The following is an 11,845-nucleotide window of genomic DNA, read 5'->3' as shown; positions in this document are numbered from 1 at the left end:
AGATGGAGTAAACTTTTTTTTTTCCAGAATAAAAAAATTTAACACTTAGAAGCTAATAATTATAGGGGGAAATACAGGTTCAATTATATACGTACATATTTTTCTTTTGGAGAAGGTGCTCAATAAAGCACAGCCCAGTAGAGCCAGGCATACAGTAAGTGCTCAGTCATTTTTAATGAATGAAAGAACTCAATCTAAACAGTTTTCTCATAATCCTGAGGACGGGAGTCATGGAAGGGTTTGGAACAGGGGAGGGCCATGGTCAATTGTGCAGAACATCCCAGGTTCCTTTGCACAGGTTTTTCTTCTACTTGATATATTCTTTCCACTTCCTTCTTTTTAAATTCTGTTCTTACCATTCAGACTTCACCTCCTATAGGAGGCCTTCCCTAACACCCCCCAAGGGGGTCAGGCACCTCTTCTGAGTTCCCACAGCCCCTGGGGACTCCTCTATCCGAGCCCCAACCACTCTGGCCTATGAGGTCTTTCTAAGCACAAATCTGACCATGTCCCTCTCCTACATAGACTCTTCCATGGCTCCCCAGTGCCTTCCAGCTTCTAAAATTCTAAGGCTGACATTTAAGGCCCTCCCTCCACATCCCCCTACTCAAACAGGTTCTGTGGCCCCAAAGCACAGAGCCAGACCTTGTGGACCCCAGTTACTGGGAGGCAAATTAGGGCCTGTACTGGGGTAGGTGAAGGAGTGAGCCTCCCATTATAGGAACTATTCAAATGAGATTTGGACAGCTATTAGAAGCTGTGGGAGAAGGCAAATTCCTGCCCTGGATAATAACTGGGGAGGTAACAGTTTCCAGGTCTGAGATATCTTAAAGATTGTAAAAACAGCCAGCCTTTATTGAGGGTTTCTGCCAGGCATGATAGCGTTTCATGTGAATTCTCTCAAGTCTGTATGTGTACTTTAAGGAATTTCCAAGCATCTTTTTGGCTATCTAGGACTTTTCCGTATGTGCCCACCTTAGAGCCCACAGAAGGCTATGCTGAGGTGACATCTGCAAAGACCTGAAGGAGGAGAGGGAGTGAGCTATATGGATCCTGGGAAAAAAACATTCCTGGCAGAGGGCATAACAAGTGCAAAGGCCCTGGGGTGACCATGCCCGGCACACCCAGATATCCCCATGGTTTGTCTCATTTCATTCTGGTCTCTGCTCAAATACACCCTCCCAAGAGACCTTCTCTGACTGTCCCATTCAATCTAAAACAGCACTCCTGTTCCCAAACCATTCTATCTCCTTACCATGCTTTTCTCTATGCACTTATTTTACCCCGAGAAATATCTGACCATTTTGTCTCCTCCATGAGAACATCATCTCCTTTTTTTCTAGAGCTTTTTCTCTAGTTTGTTCACCAATACACCCTTGTGCCTAAAATGAGGCCTGGCAGTCAGTACTTAGGAAATATTTGTTGAGTAAGCAAATGAGAGGTACTATTATTAACCTCTTATGAATGAGCAAACTGAGATGCTTGAGACCTTGCCCAGGGTCACAGGGCTTGCAAGTGGCGTGCAACCTGGGAATTCAGCCCCCGCTGGGATATGCGTTAACACTGGCCCAATCGTGCCCACCGGATGACACCCTAATGCAGCCCTAGCACCGAGCATTTGATACAAACATCCTACGCCATGTCACGTAAGCAGTGTCTCAGAGGCCACCTGGCACAAGTCAAACCCTCTCCTCCCCTCCAGCTTTAAGGAGGTGTGACCTGACAGCACCATCCCTGAACCAGCATCAATGTCGGGGAGAGGCCTTGGAGGAACCCACTGGACACTGAAGCATGTGCCACCCAGAGTGCTAACCTTAACCCCCAGGGCCACGGGCCAATGGACAAATGTACTTCCTCCTTTCATGCCCCGTGGGTGGACAGATCTGAGTCACATTTCAAAAGGCTCCTCAGAAGGTCCCATGGGTCACCCCCTGTGGTCAGCAAGCACTCACTTGTGGTGGCTCCCTCCGTCCACAAACCCTCTCCCCAGGATCATGTTCCCCAGATACATTGCTTTCAGTTAGGAGTTTCCAATGCTCAAAGCTACCTGCAAAGAAAACACAGGCCCTCCCTCAATCCTGCAGACGCTCTCAAGCTAGGGAATCCTGAGGATATCGGGGAAACTCTCTCCTGGATCACAAATGGTACACCTCAGGGTGGGGGTGGAGGGCTGCAAATGTTCCTTATTTGTAGACATCTTTAAGCCTTGTTTAAAAATCTAGAATTCAAGTTCAATCTGGCCCACACAGTTTCAAATACATTTTAATTATTTTCACAAATACCAGGGAAGGGTTTTTAAAAGTATCTAACTGGTACTAGCACTAAATGCTGGCTGGAGCAGGAAACGCTGAGACAGCCAGGGGCAGGCGACTGCCAAAACGGTACAGGATATTTCAGTCTAGGAAGAACCAACATGGCCTGGTAACAATAAGCCCCACTGAATATACATGCAGCCTGAGCATAAGCTGTCCCATTTACTCCTCGCAGCCACTCTACTACGATGGGTATTATCATCGCCCCCATTTTAGAGATGAGGAAAGGGAGGCAGAAAGGTGCTCCCAAGGTGCATACAGCTACCATCTGAGTGCCTACCTGGGGGACCTCACTCAGCCTTCAAGCCTAGCCTATGAGGTAGGTACTATTATTTCACAGACGTGGAAACTGAGGCACCGAGAGGGTAAGTAACTTGCTCATTTGCTTGTGATCACACAAGTCAGGAGGTGGTAGAGCTTGGAGCCGAACTTGGATTTGGGTTTATAAAAGTCTGGAGGGACTTCTCTGGCAGTCCAGTGGTTAAGACTCCGCGCTTCCACTGCAGCAGGTTTTGATCCCTGGTCAGGGAACTAAGATCCCATATGCTGTGCTGCTGCGCGGCCAAAAAAACCAGCCTGGAACTCAGCACTCTTAAATAATACCCAAATGTGCTGTCCATTGCAGGAGCCAGTAGTCACATGCGGCTATTTAAATTAATTAAAATGAAACAAAATCAAAAATCTCATCCCTCAGTTACCCTTGCCACATCTCAAGTGCTCAATGGCCCCATGAGGCCACTGGCTGCTGTACCGGACAGTGCAGATACATGACGCGGGGTACACATCGCGGAAAGTTCCATCGCAGAGTGCTGCTACAGTCTGTTTTAGTTAGGAGCCAACATTTTTAAATTGGGAGATTTAATATAAACAACCCCTTTCCTGGCTTCTACTGAAAAATCAGAAGATCAAGCAACTCTAGGCCCACCTTCCCACAGGGCCATGGTTGGCAGAGCTGAGCAGCAGCTGCCCTCTTGAGATGGGGCGGTCTCTGGTCCACCGAAGCCCCATGCGCCCACACTTCACACATTTACACAGCAGCCTGGCGGCTACCTGTATTTCAACCCACAGTGCCGTCCTCTCATCTCTTTTCCATAGGGAATCTGGGGCCAAAGAGGGAGATGCACTTTCGCAGACCACGTGGCACATGGGAAGACACGGCTAGGGCAGGGCCCTACCCAGGTTTTCGGATTCCCAGGCTGGAGTTAAAAACCAACCATCACCCACCAGAGTGCCCTCGCTGCTCGGCAGCTGATCGGCCACTGTGGGATGAACCCCGAAGAGTCCCACACTGCACCCTGATGCCCCCATCTGGAGACTCTCCGGACACAGCAGTGTGGCGTCTGCGATGAACTTTATTGGACATGTGGTTGGCCAAGCCGTGGTCTGGGAGCACTGGGCCTGGAGCCCAGAACCCAGGCACTGAGTTTAAGGAGGCCCAGTGGTCAGGGCTGTTTGGAGCGAGGCCACAAGCGGCTGGTAAGGGAGCCAAAGAAGAGGTTCTGCTTGCTGGATTTGGAGAGCTCAGCCAGCCGCTGCTGCTCCTCCTGGAGTTGGGGGTAGACAGAGAGGGAGGGTCAGCCCAGGGGCCACCTTCCTTAAACCTTTGCCCAGCCCAGCCCAGACACAGGATGCACCCAGACCCTAAGGACCCAGTTCAGACACTGGCAAAAGCCAGCTTTGAGCCACAGAAGCCCAAACTCAAATCCCAGGGGGCCTGTCCCCTGAACCCTGGGAACCTATCCCAGGCCCTACACTGGACTACAACATCTTGCTCCCTAAGCCCCCAGTGCCCAGTCTTGAGCCCTAAGACCCCTGTCTGGATGCTGAGGTATCCCAGGCCCAAATCTCCAGGGATTCTTCCTTTGGTTACTCAGGAGCTCTAGCCAGGAACACAACCCCAAACTTGATCAACCTCAGCCTAGACTCCTGGGAATCTCTTTCTCAGACTCAATTCATATTCTTATCCCCACTTACAAATTAGAGGATCACAGGTCATCAGAACTCCATGCCCAAACCCTTGGGCCAAGTGTCCAAGGGTCCCTCTTCCCAGACCTGATCCAAACCCCCACCCCACAAAATACCAGGACCCCCAGGCCATCAAGGCCTCTGGACCTATCTCAAATGCTTGGCGTTTCCTGCCTCCTGTGCTCAGCGCAGGCTGCAGAATCAATTCGCCCCTCATTACAAGGGCCCCCTGGGACGGGTGGTGTGAAAGAGAAGGCAGTTGCTCAAGGTCACACAGCCGGAGTGGAGAGAAGCTGCTCCAGGGCTCCGCCTTCAAGAGCCTGGGGAACTGACGGTGACACCCCCCACCCACACTGGGAAGCTGAGGACTCACCTGCTCCAGCCGGCTTTGCCGCTGTTTGAAAGCCTCCAGTGGGTCTTCCTCCAGGGCGTAGTGCTCCAGCACAGTTCGGACATCCTCCACACCATTCAGAGCAATGGCTGTGGGGATAGCAGGTGGGGATCAGCCAACTGAAGGTCAGAGGGAAGCAGGGCCCGCAAGGGTAAAGGTCAGACCGGGGTGGGGTCAGAGCTACGTGCAACACTTCTCAGCAGTCTAAAAGGGATCCCTTGAGTATTCCCAGGCATCCCCTAAACATTCCAGAGGAGCATCCCAAACATTCTAAGAAGCTTCTAAAGACTGCAAGATGCTCATGGATCTCCTGCATCGCAAGTCCCTGGTTTCACATAAAAAACAAGCCAGAATCAAGCATCTTATCATTCCTCTTGAATGTCAAGGGCTCCAGGGTCAGAGGCCAGGAGGTCAGGGGTCAGCCTCACTCTTCAGAAAGGCAGATAGGTCCAATAAGACCCGGTCATCGGAGTTGCCATTCCAGGGCCGCAGGGCGACGCCGTTGTAGGGCTGTAGGCGGAAGGCTTCCTTCTTGCAGTCCACGACTACTACTCGGGCTGGGTCCCGATTCAGACACGAAATGTCCTGGAGGTGGGTGACAAGTCAGGTCAAGGCCTGTGCTCCTTCCCTTCCCACCAGGAACCCACAGAGGGAGAGAGAGGTGGACTGACTACACATGCACTTGGTATCACACACTGGGATCATCACGACAGGGCCTCCCGAAGACCAGGCTGGGATGAAGACATCAAACCTAGCAGGGAGCAGAGGAGCTTGTCACACAGATTCCTAGACCCAGGACCTGGTGCACAGGCAGGTTGATTTGGAGGTTCCCTGGGGAGGGAGGTGGGCACTTGTGTATTTAACCACTGCCGCAGGTGATTGTGACAAGCTGCACGTTTGTAAACTTCTCACAGATAGAGGTGCAGACTGATCCACAGCAACACACAGGGAGTCACACAAAGACAGGTACCCAGACAGACCCTTCAAGACTCTCAATCACAGCCCATGTCCTTCTGAACCTTGAAAAACTACACAGACCCCCAGACCCACCAAGACACAGTCAGAAACCCAACAGACACCAAGACCCATGGATACTTGGACAAAGACCCACAAAGAGACCCAGTCACAGCCCCACAGACTCCTGGACCCCTGGATATATCATAGGTCACAGCAACAGACCCCAAGTCAAATTCCAACACAGTCTCATTTAAACTATTATAATTACATAGTCCCAGAGACACTCAGCTCCAGATACAGAGACAAAAATCCACTTCCAAATTTCATGTCCTTACCCCGTACTCCCAACTGTTTGCTTTGGAGAGACCCCATCTTCCCCTGCTCCCACTCCCAGATTCTGGGACAGAGAAAAGGGTGTAGAGGCCCAGCCCAGGCTGGCGGCAGGCTAGTGTCCTACCAGAATCAGACCTGGGGCAGAACCAGAAGCAGCCGGTTGCTTCTCAACGAGAAACAGGTTGAGGCTGGTGTCGGAGCTAGGTCCTCTTTCCTTTGGGAAGTACCAGCCCTCCCCCAAATCCCAGCGCCCCACCATGGCGCCCCCACATGGCACCTTAACATGGTGCCCATCCATGTATCTCGTGGCGTCCCGGAACAGGCGGTAGGAGATGAAGCCGTGGGGGTCCACGCTGTCGATGAGTGGAAAGGCAGTCTGGGGGGGCGGTGGGGGAGAGAACAAGGTCAGGCTGAGCCTTGGCCCTGCAGCTCTCCCTCACCTCCTGCCACGTCGACCATCCCGCCCCTGTCCCGGGGGCCTCACCATGCCAGTCTCTGACGTAAAGATGACGATTTCATACAAAGGGGCGAGCTGCTGGAATAAGGTCTCGATGCCTGGACGCTTCTTAAACCTCCAGCCAGTGGCCAGCTGGAAAGGCAGTGAGAACAGTGAAACACTGAGACCCGGAGGCCCCTGTAGCCCCAAGAGGACAAAGACCCAGTCTCGGGGGATTCCCGGAACCAGAGTGCTCTCTCCATCTCTGTGGCTCTCGGAGGGGTTCAGGAGTACACGGCTGTGACTGAGGGTCTAGGAGTCTGGAGGATGTGACTCCTCTATGGCACTTACTGTGTACCGAGGTACACTTACAACCACCTCCGGGCTGCGGAGTAGCACAGTTGAGGGAAGCAAGGCAATGAGGGGTGATACCTCTTCCCCTGGATCACAGAGTAGAACTGGGGCTGAACCCCAGCCTGGCTCCAGAGTCTATGCTCTTAACATCATCACAAGCCGGCCACCGAGCCCTATCTGGTGTCCCCAACCCGCTGCCTTCCCCAGGACACACCGACCACTCAGGGTGCAAGAGGACGCCAGTGAGCTCCAAGACCAGTGTGTACGGTGGTTGGTAGTACGGCTCCCGCAGAGGGTCTGGGAGAAGGCAGGGGCTGGTGGGCTCGATGATCATCTGTGAAAGACAGACATAATGGGGGCACTCAGACAAGGAGGCAGGAGGCTGGGGGTGAAGGGATAGGGACTGGGCCCAGGGCTCCTGCTCACCTGTCTATAATCTTTGAAATATTTGTATGTCCGGCGCAACTGCTGTACCAGAATTGGATCTAGGAGAACACCAGGGCACAAAGGGATTCCAAGATAAGCCACTGCTCAACCTCCCGGACAAACCAGGGGTTTATTTATCTACCAGATACAAACAGGTCTACATACCCACCTGGTTTGAAACAGCTCATTTCCGAGTACAAAGGTAAAAGGCAATGACATAACTAACTGCCAGGTAGGAACAAATGTTTTTATTCACCTGTCAAGTTTTAATCTGAATACTTATATCCACACACCACCCCAGGTATAATATAGAACGCTTATACATCTGCCCACTTAAATCCCACATACATATAAATAAATCTGCTGACATTATGCCAGTATATTTAGTCCATTTTGAACCTCTAGTTTTCCAGATGTGCCCACTTTAATTTAAGCAAGTATGTGAAATCTAGTTAAGCCACGATAAACATGTACACACGTCTGTATACTTTAAACTAGTGGTTCTCAACTAGAAGCAGTTTTGTTCCTCGCTTCCCAGAAAATTCTGCAATGTCTGGAGACATTTTTGACCGTCACAATACTGGCATCTAGAGGATAGAGGCCAAGAATGCTGCTAAACATCCTACAATGCATAGGACACTCCCCTACAACAAAGAATTATATGATCTGTAGTATCAGAATGGCTGAGGTTAACAAATCTTGGATAAATGAATACACCAAATCCAATTTAAAACAGAAATCTTACATGACTACCTTTTTCAATACAATATTTTTAGTGCAGTTAAACTACTGTCTGTGGGCCTGCCTTTTTGAAACCAAAATACCAAAACACCACTTAAGCTAATAAACACACACACTTTAAAACTACAAGTTTACCTGCCCAACTTAAATCAGTATACTGCCTTGTTTAAACTAGTATGATTCTACATCTGCCCAGTTAAAACAGCATACTTACCTACCTGCCCAGTTTAAAACAATCAGTGTACTAACATGCCAGTTTGCAAACATCCCTACCACAAACAAGTGGCTTTCTGGACCTACCAATTTTATATTTCTCTTGGGAGGGACCAGGTGTGATAGAATTGACAACTACTCTCTACTATCCAACTTGTCAGAAGCTCCCTAAGAGCTGGTTAATCAAAAGGGGGAGGAAGTAAGAAGGCATTGTTTTGGAAATGAGGAGCTGGGTGGGGTTGGGGCCTGGTGGGAAAAAAAGAGGCTGTCATAAAGAAGGGGGTGAGGGGCTGCAAATGCTCAGATCTAAGGCACAGGAAGTCATGTGTCTGGCATAGAAAGCCCAGTTCTCCCCAAGCACTCCCACCCACCTAGGGTTCCCCTCCCCCATCTATCTGTCCCTGACCATCTGCTCTTGGGCTGAGGGGCCAGGGAAGGGGACTGGAGTTTTGTATGCCCCTCCCCCCAAGCCATCCAGCTGGTGACTCCCCTACCTCCCAATGGAGGGGTGGAGGAGCACCAAATGGGGAGGGCACAGTAGAGAGGGTCAGGGGACCCCAGAATCTGTGCTTGTTTACTCACCGTTGTCGAATTCATCGGGAATCTGGGAGGTAGAGAGAAAAATGGAGGGTTTGGGATGGCAGAGGCAGAACCCCATCACACCCAGAAAAGGAATCTCCAGGGCCCCGGGAAGAGTAGGCAAAGGTCCCTGGGAGGGAGAGGTTCACCGCAGACCAGAAATGAGCCTGAACAGGCCAAACGGGAGGAGACCCACAGGATGGGACCCCTGGTAAGGCCTCTGGGTCTCTCTCCCGCTCACCTTGGCACCATTTTCATCCACAGAGTTGTTTCCTGTAAGGCAGATAGTGATGAATGAGAGGACTGAGGGTCCAGTCTCCTGGGTTTTAAGGAAGGAAAAGGGCAGGGGGCCTAGCCTCCTGGGTCTGAGGGAAGCGGGCTAGAGCATCATGGCCTCCTGAGAGAGAGGAGGGGGCTGGTAGCCAGGATACCTGGGCCTCTGAGACAAGAAAGGCTGGGGCAGAGTCTCCTGGGTCTCTGAGGAATGAAGGGACTAGGGGGAAGGCTGGAGTTTTGGGTGCTGAGGGAAGGGGTAGCTTAGGGGGCTGGGCCTGGCCTATCCTTCCTCCTCTTCCAATTGACTCCCCATAGCTTAGTGCAGGAACCAACTAGAAAGAGTAGAACGTTGAGTAGAGGGGTAGTAGGGAAACTTCCCTCATTTCCAAATTCTAGTTGGTTGCCCTATTGAGGGAGGAGCCAGGGAATGAAGACGGGAGAAGCCCTTAGGGGAAAGGGGGAAGTTCCCAAGCAGAATAGAGGGCCAACAGAACAAAACTGGTGGGCAAGGATATGTTCCTCACCAAAAATATAGATGACGCTCGCGGTCCCACCAGCCCCGAGCAGCCCAGCAAGCCAGAGTGCGACTTTTTTGGCATAGCTGGGACCCTCCGAGTTCCTCTGCTGCTGTGGCCCCTGGGCCTGGGCCTTAATGCCTGCTCGGCTCCCAATCTCTGTAGCCTGCAACTGAAAGGGGATAGGTTGGCCAAGAGAGGAGAGAAAGAAGGTCAGGGTGGTTTGGGCACCCTGGTCTGAGAAGAATCGAGGTTGGGAGCCAGGAAGCAGCCACCCACATGGCCTCCAGATGTTGTGTCCCTGGAGGGGCAGGCAGGAGACTGGGTCTCTCAGAAGGGTCAAGAACTAAACTGTCTGGCGCCAGGATCCCAGGGGTTCAAGAGTTGACAAGCTCTGGTGCCCGGGATCCCAAAGGCAAAAGACTGGAGGGCCTGGAGCCGGAAAAAGCAGGGCAGGGAGATAAAATGAGAGAGCCCGGCTGAACACTGGGATTCCTGGAGCAAGGTAATGAAGGACACTCAAGGGGATAGGACGGGGAGTTAAGTCCTCCGGACGCCTGGGGCTCACAGTAGCGGGGTATGGAGGGGGAGGGAATGGGAGCGGGGCCGGAGGGGCAATCGCTTGCTGGGGCTTAGAGCACGGAAGTAATGGACCCGGAGGTCAGAATGACTGGGTCTCTGTCAAGATGGAGGCAGGTCGAGTCAGAAGCCCGAACATTTACCTCACCACCACCACCACCACACCACCGCGGGGAAATACCCGCAAGGCCAGGCTGGGACTCCAGCGTCCCGGGCCCCTCCCCCTCAAGTATTACCTGAACAGTCACTGATATGGGGGAACAGATGACTCCCCTCCCCCGGCGCCCACGTGCGGTCGAGGAGGTGGGGTCCAGAGGACGCACTTGAGCCCCCAAGCATCTAGCCCGGGACGCAAGCGCTGCCTACCACGGGAAGCGCGGAAGAGACCCAAAACGCTGGCGGTGTTCCATTCAGCACCCTGAGGTGCTGCGTCCCAGAACCTCCGGGCGGCGGCGGTCCGCCGGGAACTCCAGGAAGGAGTCCCAGCACCCAGAGGCCACCCCCACCCCCGCCCCGCTCACCTGGTCCGGGGCCCGAGGGGGCGGCGTCGCGAATCTCGCGCATAGCCCCCACGCGCCTTGCCGGAGCCCGCTCCGTAATCGCAGGAACGGCGCCGCCGAGGCCGCCATCTCTTGCGCTGACGCCACGCTGCCCCGCCCCCCCCTCTCTCCCCGCCCCAGGCCGGGGCCTCGGCCAATGGGTGGTGGAGGGGTGGGGCGGGTGGACGGGAGCCCGAGAGAGACAAAGGGCTGCGGGCGCACTGCCGCGGGCGCTCCAACTAGGACTGGGAGTCAGCCGGCACCACGCCCCCCTCGCGCCGGACGGCGTTCCACCGCCCACGCCCCAGGTTGGCGCCGGACACCCACTGCTCCGAGGTGAAGCGGAAGCCCTAACGGAGGGACGCAATGGCTGCTTGATTTGTCCTAAAACCTGAAAGCCACCTTTACACACCTTCTTCCTCACGTGCGGCCCGGAGGCCTCATCCGTCTTCCTTCCCATTCTGCGAACCCTTTCTTGCCCCTCCTCCCGTGAGCTTCTTAAAATGGGTCTGGAAAGCCAGCCAGTTTCATGGAGGTTCAGCCAAAAGAACAGCTGCCGGTATCTGGCGGACTCGGGGTATTAAGAGGAAATCCATGAATTAGAGGCTACAGGAACCACGATGAATCTTCCTCAAATTATTTTGAGAGGAAAACAAGTCTGATACTGTTTATGTAAACTTTAAAAACACGGAAATCGCCACACAACATTTAGGGACATTTACTAAGGTAGTAAATGTACGAAGTTAGGAAAAGACAGGATTCAGGGTGCGGTTACTTCTGGAGGGGAATGGACTGGGTGTGCTGCTCAAGTGGGTCCTTCCTATCTGGTACACATATGGTTCCTATGCTGGGTGGTGGGGACATGGGTGCTCCTAACATACCGTTTTAAACATCTGAACTATTTTATAATACAGTTTATATTACATTTGTAAAGAGACATGTGAATATCAAATGAGGAAAGTGAAGGAAGGTCAAGTACTAAGCCCACTCTCCACACTGCTCCCCATCCCCACGCCCTTAGACAAGCTACAGCAATTCTGGTGTCACTGCTATGTGGGCTCAAGAGAAAAGACTATCAAATGCTGTAACCTGCACTAAAGGAGGAATTTAGGTTTCCTGAGGGATACTCACTGATTTTCGCTTAACGTAACTCAAGCAGGAGTAAGATGTAACTTTGTCAATCACATAGCAGGCTCTGTTCTAATAATCTCTTTCCAATGTCTTATACG

At 52.4% G+C, this 11,845-nt stretch overlaps 1 protein-coding gene across 2 annotated transcripts; it reads right to left on the bottom strand.

The window, feature by feature from the left end:
- Nucleotides 1-3,646: 3,646 nt before the first annotated feature.
- Nucleotides 3,647-10,734, bottom strand: TIMM50 (translocase of inner mitochondrial membrane 50). Of its 2 annotated transcripts, none has more exons than XM_007179975.3 (11): nt 10,599-10,734; nt 9,508-9,670; nt 8,949-8,980; nt 8,711-8,732; nt 7,175-7,233; nt 6,963-7,082; nt 6,443-6,547; nt 6,236-6,334; nt 5,097-5,253; nt 4,651-4,757; nt 3,647-3,856 (listed from the first exon to the last, which is right to left on the bottom strand). In XM_007179975.3, exons 1-11 carry the CDS (start codon nt 10,704-10,706, stop codon nt 3,755-3,757), a joined length of 1,074 nt encoding a protein of 357 aa, XP_007180037.1. In that variant the 5' UTR covers nt 10,707-10,734; the 3' UTR covers nt 3,647-3,754. The 2 variants fall into 2 exon arrangements, with proteins under 2 accessions (XP_007180037.1, XP_057390973.1); XM_057534990.1 differs by having other exon boundaries at nt 9,508-9,664; nt 10,599-10,721.
- Between the last annotated feature and the right edge of the window lie 1,111 nt (nt 10,735-11,845).

This window comes from Balaenoptera acutorostrata, chromosome 19, assembly GCF_949987535.1.
Source record: "Balaenoptera acutorostrata chromosome 19, mBalAcu1.1, whole genome shotgun sequence".
Classification (NCBI taxonomy): domain Eukaryota; kingdom Metazoa; phylum Chordata; class Mammalia; order Artiodactyla; family Balaenopteridae; genus Balaenoptera; species Balaenoptera acutorostrata.
This window is presented reverse-complemented; position numbering and strand designations above follow the sequence as displayed.